This window comes from Falco rusticolus, chromosome 10 (genome assembly GCF_015220075.1).
Source record: "Falco rusticolus isolate bFalRus1 chromosome 10, bFalRus1.pri, whole genome shotgun sequence".
NCBI classification, from domain to species: Eukaryota; Metazoa; Chordata; class Aves; order Falconiformes; family Falconidae; genus Falco; species Falco rusticolus.
In genome coordinates this window covers 23,091,607-23,112,121 of record NC_051196.1, presented here as the reverse complement: position 1 = coordinate 23,112,121, position 20,515 = coordinate 23,091,607, and the positions used below count along the sequence as shown (strand labels likewise).

The 20,515-nt window shown below is 46.9% G+C and overlaps 1 protein-coding gene across 1 annotated transcript; it reads right to left on the bottom strand.

Annotated features, from left to right (window-relative positions):
- Window positions 1–15,568: 15,568 nt before the first annotated feature.
- LOC119154876 lies at window positions 15,569–20,293 on the bottom strand. The gene is made up of 6 exons (XM_037402857.1): window positions 20,017–20,293; window positions 19,857–19,916; window positions 19,324–19,668; window positions 18,517–18,592; window positions 17,690–17,776; window positions 15,569–16,925 (listed from the first exon to the last, which is right to left on the bottom strand). The coding sequence occupies exons 1-6, from the start codon at window positions 20,231–20,233 to the stop codon at window positions 16,478–16,480; spliced, it is 1,233 nt and encodes a 410-aa protein (XP_037258754.1). The 5' UTR covers window positions 20,234–20,293; the 3' UTR covers window positions 15,569–16,477.
- Window positions 20,294–20,515: the final 222 nt, after the last annotated feature.

Here is a 20,515-nt window from a genome sequence, read left to right as displayed (position 1 = left end):
GACACCAGCCTTGTCTGCACCGAAGTTGTGGTGCCTGGCAGCAAACAGGCAGGACTCTGACTCTGGTCCAGGTTTGCAGCTGTGGTTAAAGCAAAGCCCATCACCTACCTGCAAGACTGGGGAAGCTACTTAAGCTTTTGAGCACAGGCAGGTTGTTCCTGAGATACCACTCCCTTGGAAAAAGGAAGATGGAGGTTCCTATCTGCCTCACCTACTCACCAGACCCCAGCAAGCTTTCAGACAGGGTTGCACTGCCAGATGCTGGAAAAGAAAGCCTGATCCATGGCTTACTCACACTTCTCTCCCCACAGGAGAAGCCCAGCCGGGGCTTTGCCTCTGTTACCTGAAGCAAGCTCAGCTCATCTCAGGGAACAGCTCACCTCACCCCACTGCATCCACAGGGTCACCCAACCCAGCTTCCTCGGCACAGCCCCAAGGACCCAACACACAGAACAGCTCACACAGCGATAACCAAACACCCAAACTATTAAGATTAAGGAAAGGAATAACCAAAAGGAAAGCACATGCATTTTTGCAGCGCAGGTTTCACAGCTGTTTGCATCTGCCACACAGATGCAGTCATGCACACACAGCAGCCAAGCAGTTGGAGCAAAGCATATTGTGGCTAGGCTAGCACACGGAAACAGTTATTTTCCCAAGTGAAGTAGCTCTGATTAGCCAGCAAATAATGAAGAGCAAAATTGGAGGCTGGAGCTAAATAGTCTGGCCTTCATTACCAGCAATAGGAAGCAGATGGCTCTGGGCAGTAACAGGGCTTCAATTTGGTGAATTTCAAAGAAGAAACATTTAAAAAAAAAAAAAAAAAAGTTAAGTCCTTCACTTCTTTGGTCAATTCATGGCATCCTTGGGCTTCTCAGCAAGAACTTCTAGTCCATGGGGAGAGCATTGTATTTTGTAGGAGCTTAATATGATTTAGTGGGCACACAGGTGGGCTAGTGTTTGCTTTTGCAGGCATAATATACCATGACTGACAAAGAAGCCTGAGAGAAGAATAATGTTTCTGTACTTCACGATGAAGGACTTATTGTTGTTTTCACTCTTACCTGTATAAAAAAACAGTTTAAAGCGGTGCTGTGTTCGAACAGCAAAAATAAAAGCCAGTGTGAAGAGCTAGGCACACCAAACGCTCACCCTTAGCTCTCCCTGGGCAATTAAATGGGCTCGTATTAATTCTCATAGGAAATGCCATCATTTTGCTGTTCTTCCATCTAGTAAGTACCATCTGTACAAACGTAAGTAACATTTTCTGCTGGATTTTTATCTCCCAATCCTTGCATTAATTGAACTGTCAGGACCATTCTCCTCCATCATGTTTTAACTAGACTTTTCGGCTTCACTTGTACTGCAAGATGAGTTACGGGCAGGACACCAAATGCTTTCCAGCCCCAGCAGCTGAGCTGCAGGCACAAATCTGTTTAGTAGAGATGGGAGCAGTCAGGATTCTGGGATGGTTTGGGGACTAGATTGGGATGAGCCCAGCCTGAAAGCATCCATTCCTGTTGCACATGTCCATGGGAAAAATATCCTCCAGCTTCTTGGCCTGGGAATGAGGTTGGGATGCACTATTCAGGATCGAAGGTGCAGTGGTGATGTCCTGCTTCATCACCATGCCTCCTCCATGCCAGACAGGTCTCCTGCAGCAGAGCTGTTCAGTAGAACTGATCCCAGTTAGCCCTGCTCAGATCCCAGTTACCGCCATGCAAAACCAGCCGTTGTGAGCCCATCATCAGCACCTGTTGCAGGGGATGCCAGCTCGTTTACTGTGTGCTAATTAGCAATGCAAAGCCTGTGCTAGTGTTTATCTCATTTCCCAGAATATGGAAGGCTCAGTCAAGCAAGGCTCAGCCTCTCAGTAACTCAGCCCGTGACTATTGCAAAGCCCACCAAAGCACTTAGAAAAACAGGGACTTGCCCTGAGACCAGCAGCTGGGGGGAGCAGGGTGCACGGAGGGGGGGGGGGGGGGGGGGGGGGGGGGGGGGGGGGGGGGGGGGGGGGGGGGGGGGGGGAGCTGTGCCAGGCTCAGCACAAGCCCAGGGGGAACACAACCCACCCTTGCAGCAGGCATGACGGAGCATGGCAGTGTTTGCTAATGCCACTGCTTGGAGCTGAACGGGGGAACACTCCCGTGGTGGATCCCCGAGGTGGAACCCCCAGCCCCAGCTGGAGCACAGGTACCCAGGGAAACCACCAGTGCTGGAGACTCCCCGGCGTTCCTAGTTCACTACCACTGCAAGAGTCACTTGGTTCCTCTAGCCAAATAAGTTTGAAACGAAATAATGGCCGCATCCGGCTGATGGCTTCGCCACCTACTAGGACAATCCCGGGGGCTCGTTCTGCTCTGGGGATGGTCCTTGAGGAGGAGAGGTGGCAGCTCCCACCGGTGCAGCCGGCCGCTGGCGCTGCGGCACCACTGCTCTGCAGACAGGTCCACACCGAATGCAGCCCAAAAGCAGCTGTTTGCCCTGGCAGAAAGAAGGAAGAGAAAAAAAATTAATGAGCTTCTCTTCAATTCAGACCATTGTTCTGACCTCTTTTTATGATGTATGCCTATAAATAACCAGTTTCATTCTGAAAACTCCATTCAAGATCACATTTGACTCCCTAATATAACAATCAGACGTTGTGATAGTAGAGAAATCTTCATTTTCTCACAAATCATAATTTTGTTTGAAATAATCCTGCCTTGCAAAATAGTTGCATGTTGATAGAAGAAGCATTTTCATTAACAAGCCCAGCTGTTCTACCCCACAATGCTGATGAGCTCTAATCAAATGACATTCACAAGCATCCCCTCATAGGAATTATCTGTAGCATCGTTTGCCGGTGAATCCCCTCCCTGCACTTTCAAAATCCTTGCAACTGGATTTCTATCCTGGTTTCCAAAGGAGATAAGGTTTCTGCAACTGTGCCAGGAGTTGTGGCTGCTTCTCATGGTCAGTTCACCACCAGTGTTTAAAATCATTCGGTTATGGATGGAAGGATGGTTAGAAGAAAGGAAGGAAGGGTCTCAAATACAAGTTTTGTGAAAAGCATGGCCTGAGTAAAGCAAATGAAACCAGAAAACCTCATCCATTGCATCCTCTGTTGGCAACGTGCTGCTGGCTGGCCAGCCCATGCTGGTGGACCAGTCTGCATCCGTGCAGCTGGAGAGCAGCCGTCCCACTGCTCTGTCTCGTCTGAAGGGGCAGGACACAGGATCAAGGTTACTGAAGTAAGGGGACAGATATAGGATAAAGGATACAAACCCATGGGAGATAAATACTCATTAGTCCTCCTGCTGTATGAGACACTGCAGAACGAACCCCGGGAAAGCAGAGCTGGCAGTAATGGGAGTGGGATGCTATAAAACATGAATCACAGACTCCAAATGAGAAAGTGGAAGCCAGGACCACACTCTTCTAATATTCTTTCCTGACAGCAACAGGAACACTTAGGGGAAAGATTCAAGGAGCTCCTGTACTTGGAGCTCTGAAAAACACTACAGAGCTCTTTAGGGGCAATGTTAAACAAAATTGCAGTCATAAAACCCCCACAATAAAAGTACAGCAATCCCCATTAGAACCGGGTCTGAATGCAGAAGCATGTGTGTTTGGGGACAAGAAGGAGAGGAGAGGGGGTCCAGAGGTGCATTTCACAAGGGGGCTTCCCCTGACCAGAGCTGTTCCCACCCATGAGCAGCTCTGTTTAAGCAATGCTGTGCCACAGGTGAAAACAGGTCTATTTAAAAATTTGGGGCTGATGCAGAGAAAGCCATCGGGTAGCCCAAAGGTACATCTTATAAAATACAGAATATTCCACTTGGCTACTTCTGCAATGACAGGCAAGGTTGTCCGTACCCTGAACTCCCCTCTGGAGCTCCCCTAACCCATGCTAGGTAGGAGTTAGGTATTGGAGAAACCTCCCCAGCAGTAAGGAAACTGAGGCAATGGAGCCAATTGTGTGTGGAACAGTGAAGTCTCCAAGTTTGTAAGGTTTTTGAAAAAAGGACAGGATATGATAGATCGGGTATAGGTAGACAGAGGAGTGGATTTCTGTGATGTCCTGATGCCCTCTCTCAGCCACATTTTCTATGACTGTGACTGTATCAACATATAAATAAGAACAATATGGGAATTTCAGACTGAAATCCTAGCCCTGTTGAGTTCAGAGAGTTTTGCAATTACTCAAATTGCTTCTTTACGATGAAGCCCTACATTTTGATTAGATCTACTCAGATTTGTCAAGTAGAGCTTCCACTTGCAGGAGATGCTCTGCTACCCAACCGTCTCCCCAGGGAGCACTGGGCTGTGTTGGGTAGCAAAGGGCAGCTGGCTCTGATCCCATGTAGCAGTGTCTTTACTCAGGCAGTGCTCAGAGAGCCTGGAAACGGGATATCCTTTCTTTTGTTGTCTGCTTAGGTCTGATACCATAGTCCTACACAGTCCCTTTTGCCTTGAATTACCTGCACTGCATTAAATGAAGGGTAGAGGTGCTGCCGCTGCTGTCTGGGGTCTTTCCCCCACTATAGTCTCAGTGTTATGAGCAGATAAAAGACAAAGGCAGAAGAGATTATGGAAGCATTACCAGCTAGCTTTGAACATAAATCAAAGGAAGGGACTGTGGAAATGATGTTTGATGACCTGGAATTTTGGGAAGAGAATTTTTTCAAAATGAGTTGTTTGAATCCTCCATGAAATCCATTAATGTACTGTCATGCCTCACAAATTGGTGGTAATTTAACTCCACTTACTCTTGCCCTCTCCTGAACTGCTGTATCCTCATGTCCTATTCTTCCCTTTCAGTCCACTGCTCTGTTTTCATAGTTCATTAAGACATAACTACGGCTCTAAGGCTGAACAAACAAAGCCCGAAATAGGACAGCGATTTAAAACAAAACAAAACAAACAAACATCCAAAGGCTACATCAAGGTGCTGTGGCTTCCATGCACTGCAGTTAGCTAACGACAGCAACAGGACGAAGGAGCTAACTTTTAAAGTCAAAATGCCCTGGTTTTGTTAAGGTCTTGCTCAGCTCCAGATATTGCTGAGATCTTGTGGCAGGAAGTTCCTCAAGTTATTTGTGTCCAGAGTGGAGTCTAGAGCTTCACCTTCAATAGCTTGTTCTTAACAAAGACAAAGGAAGCTAGTGGGGTTCAAAGAGCGCTAACAGCTGAAGCTGGCAGATCTATCCGCATGGAGACATGGGTGCGTCATTGATGTCCATGACACGGGCTCCCTTGACTGCTAAATGAAAGGCACTTACCCTAACAGAGAATTACCATCTTCACCAGGCCAGCACTGAGACTCAAGGTGAATTTCCCCATCTTCAGCTCTGAAGAGTCCTTTGAGGCTCATACTCGAGCAGCCTTGCACTGACAGGCAGCCAGAGTCCATCAGTTTTGAAGGACATAAAGTGTTGCTCAGTCTGAGACGTCAGCTTCTGGACCTGTCTCTTCAAATAAATCCCTGTTTCTGGCTGGAAGCAGACCTCTAAGCCATGTTGTGGGTTGTATTATGAAAGGAACCTCTGCAAGAAGCTGGGAGGCCTGGCTGCACATCAGCTGCATCTCAGTAGTGTTTGTTCAGGGATGCTTTCAAGTGAGACGCTCTGGAGCTGCTCCTCCAAGGAGCACAGCACTCGCTCCCCTTTTGTAGTTCCTTCAGCAGGCATGCACAGCAACGATAGTTACCCTTTGCTTGCTTACCCACTAGAGAAAATTTCATTTCCTGAATTGACAGTCCCCGTTTTGTTCATGAAATTGTCTTTTCTTATTTACAGAGATGAGGCTGTTAGGATGACTCTTATGGATGTGTGCAGACTCTTGAAATGTACCCACTTCAACATTGTTCATGCAAAGAGTGGGTAGTTACGTTCAGACGTGGTATGAAAAATAATATGCCAGACCCAAATGTCAAATATAATAATGGGTGATATTAACCTCCCCAGTGGAAGGAATACATCCCTTCGTGAAATAACCTGGCTTTAATGTTCAAGATTGCTACAAAAGATTAAACAGCAGCCCTTGATAAGTTGCCTAGACTAAAAGCATCATGGAAATTGAAAACATAATGTACCTCACTTAAGTGATTCACACTATTAATATGTAGAGTTTTCTAAGCTATGGTTTCATCAAAGTTGAACAGTGAGAATAAGTGAGGGTTTGTTCCCTCATTTTTTCCTGAATAACAAAAGAAAACAGATGCATTTATGTCCAGGGAAGAAGGAAGAAGTAAAACTGTTTCTGAGAAATAAAGGTTGGCACCTTGAGCAAAAGCTGTTCTCTGCTGGGTAGGTGAAAAGGGAGAGCACTTGCTGTTACCCTGTCCTTTCCCTGAAGAATGGGTTTGCAGCAACATTTCCAATCTTATTTGCACATGCAACACGTGTCTCCATTCTTCATAAAATTATTGTGGTGTATCTCTCCATCGATCTCCTGTCCAGCTGGCAGCCAGCAGCTCAATTAGCCACTGGGGTCTGATTCCAGCTCTATCTCTTGGGTTCGTAGCTGTGCTTTCTCATCTTGACACACGCCACTGCAGCATGCAGGGCTATGTGGCATCCAAACCCCCTGCGGGTAAGGAGTGCTGGAATCCACTTTGTTCAACACAACCTGCACAGCAGGGCTGGGGCTTCGCATAGAAACCCCCAAACCTTGGCAGGGGTATCTCAGTATTCAGAGGCTGAACTGAACCTTGGGTGGTGCTGACCAAGGCCAGACTCCAGATCTGGTAGGTGATGGGGGAGAGACACTTCAGAGCACCGTTCCTCCATGTATGGGACATAAAATCTGGAGGATGTAAGAAGCTGTGGCATGGGATAATAAAAAAATCATGATCAAAAATCCAAATCAGACACACACTCACCCTTTTCCACACAAAAGGGCAAAATACAGAGAAGTAGATGTAATAAATAATAAATTAGCTTATTCTAGACTTTGATGCAAGCAAGTGCTAATTACTATGGTAATATTGAACAAGATGATCTGTGGATGCTTACAAGAAAGGTTAAATGGTTCATCATAGGATGGATGCACACACACCAGCATAGGCATACCACCATCATCCAGTCTGTGCTCACCCAGCCTCCAAACCTTGTGGGATTTAGAAATACCAGATTTCCTTTCAATTACGGTCTCTCATAACCGATTTCGCTGGCAAGCCTGAGGCTGGATATCTCAGCTTTCAGAGCTTAACTGTACTGTTTAATCTGCTTGTTGACTCTTCAGATTTAGTACTGCCAGAGCTGCACCTTCGGTCTACAAAAACATTGTGCAGCTGCTCCTGTTCTCTTAAAGGCTACTTAATATCCAGAGCTGCTATCTCTTCAGAAATGGTACACTGTGAGTCTAGAAATCCTTTGCCAGTGGCTCTGCAAGCCTGGGTTACAGCTGCCTTAAAGCATCCTTCCAAATGGACATGACAGTGAAGCTATTACATCGCACCCACGTATTAGATAGCTCGTTTTGTTTTTGCTGTGCCATGAAACACCTGTGTCCAGCCCTCTCAGGAAACACTGAAGGACAGCAGAGGCCAAAAGCATTTCTCAGAGCCAAAATAAGAAGGCAAAAATAGGCAATGCTCCGTGATACAGCCTCTGCTTCCCAGCGCTTCCACAGCACTTAGGGGGCACCGGTCGCCCTGATGGGTTTGAGTTTGCAGTATCACTTGTGCAGCCACTCCTATTGCAAGTTCCCCCTGAGGCTGGGGGCTTAAAGTAAGTGAAAGAAGCCAAAGGCTCCAGGAATGAAATCCCAGTGTCTGTATTTATACATGCACATGGTGGTGCTGGTGGGGGGCAATGAGGGGGTGTGTGGAGGACTTGCTGGTTTTGTATTGAAAGGCAAGAGGATTTCAGATATTATCGTCCCTCATCCCGCTGTACAGGCTGCAGCCGTCGGCTCCCTGCCATGGTGACACACGTGCCAGGGATAACGCCGCCGCATACAAAACACCTTTGCTGGAGCCTTGAAGGGAGGCTGAGGTTTGCTCTGTCGCAGATTCATATGAGATAAATGATTTGCTGTATCAGAGAGTCCTTCCCATTCCTCCTGGCTGCATGAACGCCTCAGCTACCACCATTTCAAAAGAAATAATGGATAGCCAAATCCCAGAGATCTCTCCCCTTCCAAAGCCCGACATGCTGGCAGCAGCTCTGTGGAGGTTGCAGGGATGGAGATGCAGAGCTGCCCCAGCTCCTCTTCACAAGTATCTTCACCCCAGGTAATACGCTCTTCAGCCTTTAATTTTATAGATTTGAGCTTAGTTTATTGTGAAAAGCAAAAGCTTCGCCCTGTTCCAAACAGCTCCCCAGGCTGGATGGGAAGTGCTGCCTTTTGATGTGTAAGTTATGGTGCACTGGGCAAGGGAGGGAGGCAGCAAGCTGCGCGAGCATCCCTCACATGCCTGGCGAGGGGGAACAGGACCCACCCTTTAAAAGTTGGTTCTGGGACAAGATAAAGGTCAGACCATTATAGGATCTCTAGCCACAACACTTCCTTGGTCTTTATTCCTGTGCTTTGCAGAAAGTTTTTGATACACCCGGTGAATAAGAGTCCCAATGCACCAAAGCAATTTTCAGCAGCAATAGCCTGTGAAAAAAATCATGAAGCATTATCACTTATTAACATTACAAGACAGAAAAGGCTGAGGCGGGGGAAAGAGCTGAAACCTCTTTGATTCTTTTTTCTGTGGTGAAGTGGATCACTAAACGAGAAGTACACAGAGTGCATCCATAGATGAGCCAGAAAAAAATCTCACCCTTGTATTTAAGTGGATAAACATGAAAGTTTGGGGGAGGCTATTCCAAGCTGAGGAAGCTTTACTCATCTCACCTCTTCGCCTGTAAATGCACCCAGCACATTTCAAGCAGGATTTCACCAATTCAATTTCTGCAGGAAAGGCTTTAAAGTGATCAAACAACACAAGAGCTCTCAGCACCCTCTCATTTCTGTCTGCAGGAAAAAGCATATTCACATTTTTCCTATGGATTGTTGCTGACAAATTGAAATCCAGGGAGTGAAAATTGAGTCCTGCTGAGTTCTTGTAACTTTATTTTCTTGGATCTGAATTCTGATGGTTGAAGATAATGAGCAAAACTCACACTGACTTCTGCAATGAAAATCAGAACTTGCATTGGCATCCTGTGAAATAGATGGCAAGCCAACAGCTCAGCAGCTTACCAAGAAGGCCATCCCAGTTTTCAGCCTAAAGAATGAAAAAATTATTCCTGTGCTCAGGCATGTTTCTGTCTGTCATTTGGGGACCTGTCTGCTTGTCCATGTTTTTATTTATGAAGACAAAGCATGCTGAAGCTTAACCTGGACCGCACGAGTATCAAGTGCAATTTTTGGCTATGTAAAACTCTTAGTAACCAGGCATTACAAATCCAAAATGAGCCTGTATGGAGGCCTCCTCTTCTATATTTTTATTCTCTTTAAAAGTTTCTGGCATGTTAGCCCTAGGGACCACAAAACACAGTAAAACATATTCCGTAGCTAATTCATGGTAATTGTCATCATTAGGCATTTAACTTGAACAGGCAATGTCAAGATAATGTCTGTGCAGCTGGAAGTGCCTCCATTTGCTGTCCCTGCTAATCGAGAAGTAACTTATCTTCCTTCTCACAAGAGAACATGAGCTTCCCCCTTTTATCACTTCCCAGGCCATTTGTCATCAAAGATTATTGCAGATTTACCATACAGTCTTGCAGGGGCAGGCAGGGTTAGTGGGTTATTTTCCCTAGAGAATGGTGCTGTCAGGTCCCCATCCCATTCCAGCACTTTGGAGATGCCCACCTGCCCCTGGTCTGTATTGCCGGCTCTCGAGTGACCTTGTAAACACAGCCCTCTCAGCTGAGCAAGCACAAGAGAGCGAGGCATGGCCTGCAAAAAATCACAAGAAAAAATACAAGGCAGAGAGTCCTAGCTTTCAACTCGTTCACCAGAAAGCAGGTGTGCCCCCAGGGCCACGGGGTCTCTCAGGAATGGCTTTCCCTCTCGAAAATAAATGTTCCTAGCCCATTCCTCGGAGTATTAACTAAACCAGTAATGTGTATTATGTAAATAGGAAACAGTTGAATTAAGAGCAAGACTACTATAAGCTCCCTCTAAAATTCTTCTACCAAACCAACCCATTAAACTGATGGATTTCGTTTTTCACCCTAATGGTCTCACTGGAAGGGTCATGAAGACATTGATGGCCATTTATTCCACTCTGAGCCAAGAAATACAGAAACATCTCCAATTGGAAAGGTAGTACTTCTGCAGAAAGCAACCCAACTTCATCTTGGTTCAGCTCAAGAGAGAATTAGGAAACGTGCTGCCCAAAGACCCAAAAACCAGCAAGCAGATCGCACCTCCCTTTTGATCTGCACAAACGATGGCAGACATTTTTTGTGGGTGTTTTATAGCTAGTTTTCCTTTTTATTTTCTAGCAGAATAATGAGTCCTCCTGCTCGGGGCATTTCCATAACACAGTGAGTTACAAAGGAACGTGCTTGAGTAATTTTAGGAGTGTGAAAAAGAGCGGGGCTCCCACATCTTGACAGTATTTTACTTTCAGTCCAAACCACTTTAAAGGAATGACATTAAACCTCTGACTGTTGGCCCATCCCTGTTACAGCTGGAGGGGTCTTTCTCTGGCTTTTCTTCACTTTCAGCAATTTCTTCTGACTTCAGGGCATGAAAAACATCAGAGGGACAACAAATGGGAGGAGGAGATGCCCAGCCTGTGCAGGGGTGGGTTAGCATGGAGGGGAATCCTGCCACAAGTGAAGGCGTGGACGCTGGACAGGGTTAACTGCTGCCCTCCTGCCTCTGGGAAACTGAGGGCAAGACACCTCCTGAATTTAAGACATACAGAAGAGGAATATGACCCTTCTTCCAGCACCATTCCAGTGAGCTTGTTGAACATCTGATAGCAGTGATGTTGCTCCTCTGAAGTCAGTGATTTTATCAGTCTTCTCACTTAAGAAATGATCAATTTTCTCATATTACCAGGATAAAATGTAGCCTGTAGTAAGTAGGGCACAAACTCATCTATCTCCACCTTCCATGTCTCTGGGCACAGCACAACTAGAATTAATGGTAATAATAATAAAGTCCTTTGGAGTTTAATGATTATTCATTACCAGGAGTACATGAGTTCGGCACTCTCCTCTTCCCTCCGATGCCTGGCACTGCTTCTATTTAAGACAAACAATCAATAAGCACCGTGAAGTCCTAGGCTTTGTGGGGGGCTAATTTCTCCGTTATTGACTTAGGCACAGTCCCCTTTGCTCCAGCTAACTCCCTGTGCCAAACAAAACCCCCCACCCAATAACACGCATGATTAAAAGAACGCGTGTTCTCCAAGCTGCATCTCATGAGGATGGTGATGTCCTGGGACAGCAGGTACATGCTGTTGTCAAGGGGACACTGGGACTTTACAAGGAAGACGAAGTGGGGCATGCTCCTCACCAGCCTTCACCTTCCAGCACTGAGATGGAGAAGCTGAGAAATCACAACCATATCCCAAATCCTTCCTGGGACCCTGGGAGGATCAGGGTGGGGCAAGCACAGGGCTGAGAAGAAGCCACTGCTCCTCTGCAGGTCCGTCCTCCCTCCACCATCAAGGAACTTGAGCAGGAACTAAAGTGATGGTTGAGCCTTCGGGAGGTGGTGGGAAGAGCTCCAGCAGCTTCAATGGGATTGCTGTTTCATCAGGAGGGACTTCAATGGCCTGTAGACCTGTGACTCAAGAGCTTCATCAAGTCCTGAAGCTCACTTTCTGAGCAGAATATCGCATCTGGTTCTGAAGCTTTCACGGGACATTTTGTCGTGTTGCAGATCAAGGCAAGGAGAGCAGTCATCCCGCAGTCGGAAGGCTCCAAGCTCTCTCTTTCCTCTCTTTATGGCCTCTGAATATAATTCATTTAAGCTCTTATGAGGCAATTCATATCCAGATTTTATTAGAAATGGAAGGACCTTTTATTTCCTCAGTGTATTCAGCACACAGAGAACTGGTGCTATCCTTAATTTTATTTCTATGCCTTCTGTGTTTTAATAACAATCTCCCCAGTTCCATTTTTCTCAGAATAGATGGGGAAGATAGAGAGATATGAGTCGTAATAATGTAATCATGTACTACAGACGGAGAAATACAGGTGAAAATTAGGTGTAATGAATATGTGACTGAAGCAGACACATGAAAGATTAAGTTTTAAAATCTGATATATTTTCACACCTACTAAGTATATGTATGCACTCTCAAAAACAATTTGCAGGTATACTTTCAAGAAAATCATAGAATGGTTAAAAAAAATCACCTTTGTAAAAAAATATTCTAAAAATAAAATACATAAATATAGCTTTGAGGCCACATCTCTGTTGTGCATTTTCTCTCTTTCACTATCTTTTTGAAGCCAAATAAGATAAAGACTCACCAGAACAAGCAAAAACCTTCTCATGGCACTGAGTGTTTGTGTGTTGAATGTCAGTAGGAGATGGCACACAGCTTCAAGCTCCTACAGACCATGGCTTGTTCTTTAAATATTTCATTGTCCCCACAAGCCGAGCTCTCTATAGGTCTTATCCTCGTTCCTCCATTTGAGAGAGGATCTTAAACCAGATGAAACCACGAGCACAAGACTCTTCCACCACCCACTGCACCACTAATTCTGCATCAAAAGATTTTTTCAAGTGCATCCAGTAAGTTCCGAGCATCAGGCAGCTTCAGCATCGGCTGCCTGGGACTGGTGCAAGGGCAGCCAGGCTTTGCAAGCCGCAATTAAAACCCAAGAAGGGATTTAGTTACATTTTAACATTATTCCTTTAAGTGATTCCCACAGATCACATGTTTACATTAATGTGTTACAGTTTCTAGAGGATGCACAGGGTGCAGAAATTGAGAGGCTTTGCCCTGTGGGTATCCTACAAGTGAATAAATGGGCAAATTAAGATCTGCCCATGCTGGAATGCCCCTGGCAGAGTCCAGGAGATGAAACTGAAATAAATGGGGTTAAACACCAGAGAATTTCCCTCGTTTTGACTGGGGATTTTTCCCCATGTGAAGGCAGCGATCCCATCTGCAGCACCTTTGCAAGTGGACACCGCAGAAGCCTCATGTTGTGGCCCGGCTGAAGAGTAAAGGCTGATGCCCAGCCAGCTGGGAAGGTTTTTCCCTGAAAACCAGGGGAAAATTGCTGGCAGCACTGCTGCTGGTGAGCAGCGCATAGCTTCCAGCCTGCTCCTAAGGAAACAAAAGCGCTGCAACCATATGGTGGGTGGCAGTGCCCCATGGCAGTGTTCTGCGGTGCTGGGGGCCAGGGACCCCCAGAGAGCCCCAGAGCCCTGTGAGGTCCCTGCTCAGCTGCTGCACACCCTGGTTGAGTCATGCAAACCACTGAGGACAGCACAGCTGCTCTGGTTCCTGCTGAAAGGAGGGAGGACTGGGTGTTTAATGCCTATATAATTGCACAGGTTGACAGACAAATCCCATTTCTGCTTGGTTTTGAGCCAAGTGCAAAGCCTCCTTGAAGACCACCCTGGGTTTTGGCCCTAGTTTTCACTGCCCAGGCCCTGCTGCACCCAGAGAGCTCAGCAGCTGAACAGGAGCATTGTTTTTAACAAGATGCAGTGGATTCGGCTGCGCAAACCATCTCAGCAGAAAGACCTGTCCAGCTTCTCCAGTAATTTTTTTAAAGTGGGAAGTTAATGCAATTCAGTGGAGCTGCCCTTCGTCACTTAGAGAGAGACACGGGCTTTGAACATCCTCAAGTGAAGTGGTTCTGGCATAAATCCTCCTCCTCCTCTATCTTCCCTGACCCCTTCATCCCTGAAGGGATGCCACATCTCAGCACTGTGTGATCTTCCCTCTCGAGGCTGATTAGCCGGAGCTCGAGTTCAGGGAGGTGAGAGCATCGGCATCCTTGCGGTGATGTTTGATCGTCAGTGCCTGCAAGTGCTCCCAATTAGCCTGGAAATGCTGCCTCCAGTTCACAAATACCTTAAAAATGAAGTTTAACAAAAAGCCGCCTGCATTGCCTTTCTTCAGCTCTCTCCAACGTTTCAAAGCTTTCAGGAGTAGCTAAGGACAACTTTTAGAGCCGAGAAGGGCCCATTTGAGTGCCGGCTCGTTAGTGCCATGGCTGTGTGCATCCATCAGCCCATGCCACCGGCCCCACTTCCTGGGAGCGCTTGCTGAATATCAGCAAGCCTGTTAGGCTGTGAAGTTTACCTCCTAGGGAGCCACCAAAGGGCCTTTCAAGCAGAAAGGTCACCCAGCTCATCTGCTTCCAGAGAAGCTGATTAGAGACGACTGGTTTCGGGAGCAATCGCTCCCCACAGCAAGTCCATCCTCTCGGTCTCTTTTCTCCCTCCTTTCGCAGTAATGATCTGCAGCTTGTCAGAGGGGGCTCGGCAAGGGTGGACAGCAGCAGCACTTATTTTAATAAATAATGTTTGTGAGCTGGCTTTCAAGGCTGCAGCTTGGCAAGGGATCTGATGAAGCACCGGGAGGGAAGATTAAGGTGAAAACGTGTGCCCATGGAAACGGCTTGGATGCAGCCCTGCCCACGCAGGAGGTGATGGTGGTCCCTCACTGGGGTGGGTCTGAGGTATCCATCCTCTCCATCCCTGCCTGCTGCTGGGCTGCTAGCTGCAATGGTGTGGGGGAAATGAGAAGAGGAATTTGCAGGGAAGGCGTGCAAAAGCTCCAAGGGCTGATGCCAAAGCAAGTGCCCACAAAATAAGGTTGTTTGTGCCTCCTTAATCTTCTCTTTGATAAGTCAACATTAAAAACATCTTCTGGGGTATTTCCTTGAGCAGCGATACCCACCCAAGGCCTTGCCTGCAGTGGGAAGGTAACATGTTTCTGGCAAGGCAGCTGTAATTGAACGGGTGTCTCTGCTCTGAGGAGGTTTTGGGGCAGTTCTGCTCTGTTGGAGCATATTTTCAAGGACCGGCTGCACTCTTGGCTCCAAGTGATCACAGCAGAACTGCTCCAGCTGCTGCTCAAGTCAAGGTCCGTACAAACGAGAAATCATCACTGGCACGTTTGCATAATAGTTAGGAAAAACACTTGCACTGGGAAAACAGGAGTATCTTTAGTTATCGGCTACAGCAATCCAGTCCAACTGTTAAACATATCTGATGAAATCAGTGCCAAAAATGTTGGCAAGTGTATCTCCCCACCAAAATCAAAATGCTTCATAGCATTAACCCTACTTTAATGATTTTGGTTTTCAACTAGAAAAAAAGTCAGAGGGGGCAGGAAAATCCTGAAAATAACACTTTTTTCTTCTTTCGAACAACAGAAGAAAACATATTAATTAAACTATATGTTTTGATTAGCGCAAAACAACTTACATTTCCTTTCCTGAATAATGTAAAAATTGAACTTAGAAAAGCAATTTCTTGCCTGAGAAGTCTCTTTAAAAGGGAACGTTTGGTATTTTGCAGCGCTTCTCTTAGGCGGACTGGTGTCAGCATCTTATTCTTTTAATGTTAAAAACACTTTCAACCCACCCATACTCCAGCTCTGAACTATTTAGGAAAAGACACATCTTTCTAGCTCTTTGCTATAGCCTCTCACACAGCAAAATCCCTGTTTGTACCTGGAATTTCTCAACTAGGATATAAATACTGTATTTAAATTATAGTGACTGTGTTCATAATATGTCTGATATTTGAAGAAAGGTGTAGCTACAGCAGGCCATGTTTCACCCTCCATCCCCCACTCTTATGTTATAAAAACCTGCAGTATTTCTCCATGGAAATAATCTGGTTTTGAAAGGAAAATTAGTGTCAATTAATTTCCATGGGTGACCACTTCCCCTCTTTTCAGCAGATTTTTGTTAATGAAGATGCTTCTTCCATACGGCTACATTAAAATAGAGGAAAAAATGAAATTATCTTTCTCTGGCTGTTTTATGGTGTCATTTTAATGAGTCTGCCTTTCTGTGATAGAAGGAAATTGTAAAACACATTCACTGGGAGCAAAGAGAGCAAATGTTGTCCCACAGGCAGGAGGCGGCAACCACAGGCATGCAGAGTGAAACCGTGCTGGGTGGCAAAGCACATCTGCAGCAGGACTCCCTACCCCAGAGCCAACCTTTCTCCCTAACCCACTGCACGGTGGAACAAAGCTGACTTACTGACCCCTGCTTGGACTCAACAGGACCCCTCAAGCTTTTGAGCATGTCCATCAAAGAGGGCCCAGAGATCATTAGATGCACCCTGCAGTGAGGTTTGCACAGACTGGACAGAAAGGAACTTCTAAAGTGCTAGCAGATGTGCAAAACCCAGCCAAGCTGGGCAAGCTTCCCGCTCGCTGAATGCAGGCAGAGGTTTGGCAGCGGAAGGTCTGCCTTGTGTTCCCTGGGGTTGGCTCCTCGGGGGCCATCAGCTGAACAGCGGTAGGTCAGACTCATCTTTTCTGGGAGGGCTGCTCAGGTACACCGATGAGCATGGTAGGAAGAGACACCAAGTCCCCCACACATCAGAGACATTCTGTCTTAAACTTCTGCCTCAGGGCTTTCTGCACGTTTTGTATCTTCTCCGTGATCACTGTGTCACTGAGGTGATCTCCAAACTTCTGCTTCAACAGCACCCTAATGATCTTGATGCAGCGTTCATCCATCATGGGCTTCGCCTCTCGGAAAGTGTTGCCCCTCCGCCCCGTGATGGAGTGGCTCTGGATGTAGTCAGACGTGAAGAGTTTGTAGAGCAGTGTCTTGCAGGCAGTGCTGATTTTCTGGTCAAACCGGATGGTCTCTTTGAGCTGCTCCTTGGTGTAGCCATTGAAGAGCTCCACCACCTCGCATGGCTGCCGGTGGGGCTCCTCCTGGAAGGACAGGGATTCCAGCCTCTGCACCTTCTTCTTCAGAGAGAGGACATCCTGTTGGAGGTCCAACACCATCCTCTCCAGCTGCTCTATCTTCTCTGCCCTGAAAAATTAAAATTACAGGTGTAAAGGGAAGAATACATGATGGCCTCACTGTGGATATTGCTAAAGGACGTAGCACTTCCACCCAAGCAGTGATTACATGCCTCCTGCAAACAGGGACAGGACAGTTTCTCTCCAGAGCATCAGCCCATCCAGCTACATCTGGGTGAAGAGCAAGGCAGGAGAGAAAAATGACATGGTCCAGACTTTTCAGTAGCTCAGAAATGTTCAGAATTTAAACCTCAACCCCACCTTGTCATGCATGCGTGGAGACTGTGATGCTCAATTTTCTTTCCAGTTTTAAGGAAAGATATGTCCTGCTCTGCATGTCCCGGGAGGCACATACGTGTGACATGAACCAACAGACACGCAGGAAATGACAATGCCAGTACTGTAACATGATTTTTTGGCACCCATTTCTTTGCAGGAAAACTATCCCCAGCAGCTACTTCATCACTAGATACTTGTCATAAAAGTAACGGACAATAAAGCAAGCACCACACAGCCACGTTCAAACATGATAGATGTCATTTTGATTGTTATAGGCAAAAGCCTTGTGGTTTCTGCACTGTTTTAGAGCCTTCTTGCATCTCCAACTCCAAGCCCTGCAATCAGGAAGAAACACCTGGCTCTGATTACATAGAGATTCAGCTGGTTTTGGTTCTAAAATTGCACCATTTTGTCACCCAGCTGTCATCTCACTGCTTTTTCTTGCAGTGAGGAGGAAAATACTGTTAAGAACAAATGCCTTCTCTTGCTAATTACCTTTCCATTTCACCAGGACCAAAATTTTTCTGCACTCTCTCAAAGTCATCCGTCTCTTGCAAAGCATCAAGCTTTCGCTCTTCACAGCTGGAAGAAACAAGCAAGCTAAAAAGCACTGCCACAAGAAGCTTCATGTCCATATTCATATTCATTTCTGAGGAGAATGATCTGTAATTCAAAGGTTGAAATTCAACACAAAGTCAATTCTGTTTTCATTCGCAGCAAGAATAGCATGGATTGAGAGGAAAAGTCAATGGGTCTTCATGTGGTCAACCTCCTGTGCTCCCTCCTTTCCACACAGAGCAAGCCCTGGTGCACAGATATGGGGGTCCTCCTGTTTGACCCACCAAGGGATCAGGACTCCAGAGCACCAGGGACCCAACTGCTCTGCAGTATAGAATCACAGAACCATGGAATCATTTAGGTTGGAAAAGACCTTTAAGATCATCAAGTCCAACCATTAACCCAGGACTGCCAACTCCGTGACTAAACCATGTCCCTAAGCACTGCATCCACCTGTTTTTTAAACAGGTGACTCCACCACCTCCCTGGGCAGCCTGTTCCAATGTTTGGCCACCCTTTTGGTGAAGAAATTTTTCTTAATATCTAACCTAAACCTCCCCTGGTGCAACTTGAGGCTGTTTCCTCTTGCTCTGCACCCGCACAAACTCTCATTACCTTTTGTGTTTTGGGTTTAATTCTACGTTAACATCTATTCCAAGTGAGCACCACCAGGGCATGGAAACAGAGTGGACAAACCCTCCACTATGAAATGAATATTCGTCGTGTGAAACGTTCAGGGTCCTCACCATGCTTCCAAGTGTTACCTGTTCAGGCAGATGTGTTGCTGGCACTGGGACAAGATGCCATCTGACTTCCTCTTCATTGGCAAGACAACATAATCTACAGGCAGGGATGGGAGATAAGCTGAACAAGCCAGCTGCTGAAAAGGTCCTGAATCCCTCTGTCTCCAGAACAGATTATCTAAGCACTCCTGCTAGATTGCACAGCAACATATTACTCCCTTGGCATAAACAGAGCGATCCAGACATGCTTTCCAGGACTGAACAATAGGGATTTTGTTATTAGAAAAAGGTGGTATCTCAAGGGCTCCTTCTGTTCCCGTCACAACAGACATAGTGGGCAAGGCAAGCATAGCCAATGTGTCTCTGGGCACTGCTGTCAGTCAGCAGGTAAATAACACACCAGCATGTTTTTATAAGTGCATTTCATGGATGTGATAGTGGATGGAAAAGCAGGGAAATAGTCAAATCTGAGAAGGTTTGACTAATTGAGACACAAGGCTTTTGGGTGTTTCACAATTATTCACAGGCTAGATTGTTTTTTGGCTCTTGAGGAAAGAACCAGGAGACAGAGCTGGTGCCTGGTAAAGCAGATAGCATACGCTGTCTCACAGGCATCTCCCTTTAGACAGACCTCCTGTGGGAGATCTCCCAGGTGGAAGGGAGCAGGAAATTTCATCTCTAGCCTTTGTAGCCCTGGGAGAAAGCACACAGAGCCCTGGAGCCAAGCAGAGGTCTCCCGGCAGCTCTGCAGTCCCCATCCCAGCCTGCCGGTCAGGATGAGGCAGGAGAGAGCTAAAAGCCAATGTCCTGATTTACAGCCACGGTTACCTCTGGTAGCTGGACCAGCCCTGTCCTCTTCACCTTGGGAAGTCCCTGCCATGGCCATGGTGACAAACGTGGACGGAGGTGTGAAGGCGCTGGCTGGGTGGGGGGAACCTGCCAGGGAGCGGGGGCTTCCTGCCACGTTGCCCAGGGCACTCCTCTCCTTGATGATGGAGGAGTTGCCAGCATCATGGGGCAGGCTGGCCTCGGCCACCCTCAGCAGCGGTTTTGCAGGGTAAGTCCTGTCACCATGGTATTTCCTGGATCCATTCCCCAGGGTCCATTTTGGGAAGGTTTTCCTGGATTTTTTTGGCTGGGGTGGCATCATGCTATGGACAGCCGGTTCTTCTTCTGAAAGCAAAGGGGATACTCAAGATGTGCAAGGGGTATCAATGTTGTGTATCTCCCACCTCCCACTCAGCACTTTTTGCCCTTGTAGCAATGTGAAATCTATGACAGGAATAGAATGTACAGCATCCTCCCACCCCCAAAAGCCCAATGGAAGCAGAAAGGTGCAATCTTCAAAAGACCTTACTCACTTAACTTCTCCAGGAGCTGTCTATCTTCCAGCAGCTTCTTCTCTAAAATATCTTTATGCTCTGCAGGGAGAGAGGACTTTTCAGCCCTGAACTCCTTCTCTAAAGGTTGCTCCTGAGGAGCCCCAGATTGCAAAGCCCAGGACAGAGAGGTGTCACTCACCACTTATGCCTTCCACCATGCCCCAGTAGAGCCCACTGAAGCCGGGGCAGCGGGCCAGCACCTGCTCGCCCACTGTGTAGAGGTGGAAGGGCTTGCGGGGCTCCTTGATGTTCTCGATGTTGATCACCCGGCTGCCGTCGGGCCAGCTGATGAGGACGTAGATCTTGGCTGACATGGGGGCTGCCCACCTGGCATGGGGGGAACGGTAGGGGAGCATCACAGCACAGCTTTGTGCTCTCCCATGGTTGGGAGGATTAGCAAATGATGCTCTACCTGAGCAAGTGCAGCCTACAGGTATAAAAGACTTGTCCCTGCACTTTTTCTACCAGTTGTTTCTCCTCTCCCATTCCTCCCCTTCTGTGCTTGCCCCATACTAAACCCCTTCCCTGGGAGGTTGTCCTGGGACTGACCTGGGGACAGCCCCACGTGCCTTTAGTGTGCCCCAGTTTAATTTGAAGAGGAACTGCAGCTCCAGCCAGGACACGTGCCCCCTGGGGTC

What these genes read in the sequence shown, in the direction of transcription:
- LOC119154876 (XM_037402857.1), bottom strand. Translation starts at nt 20,233, where the DNA reads ATGCTCCCCTACCGTTCCCCCCATGCCAGGTGGGCAGCCCCCATGTCA. An exon ending in ACAGCTCCTGGAGAAGTTAA is followed by an intron (nt 19,669 to 19,856) that starts GTGAGTAAGGTC and finishes CTTTGCTTTCAG; the next exon opens with AAGAAGAACCGGCTGTCCAT. An exon ending in GGTCCTGGTGAAATGGAAAG is followed by an intron (nt 16,926 to 17,689) that starts GTAATTAGCAAG and finishes TTAATTTTTCAG; the next exon opens with GGCAGAGAAGATAGAGCAGC.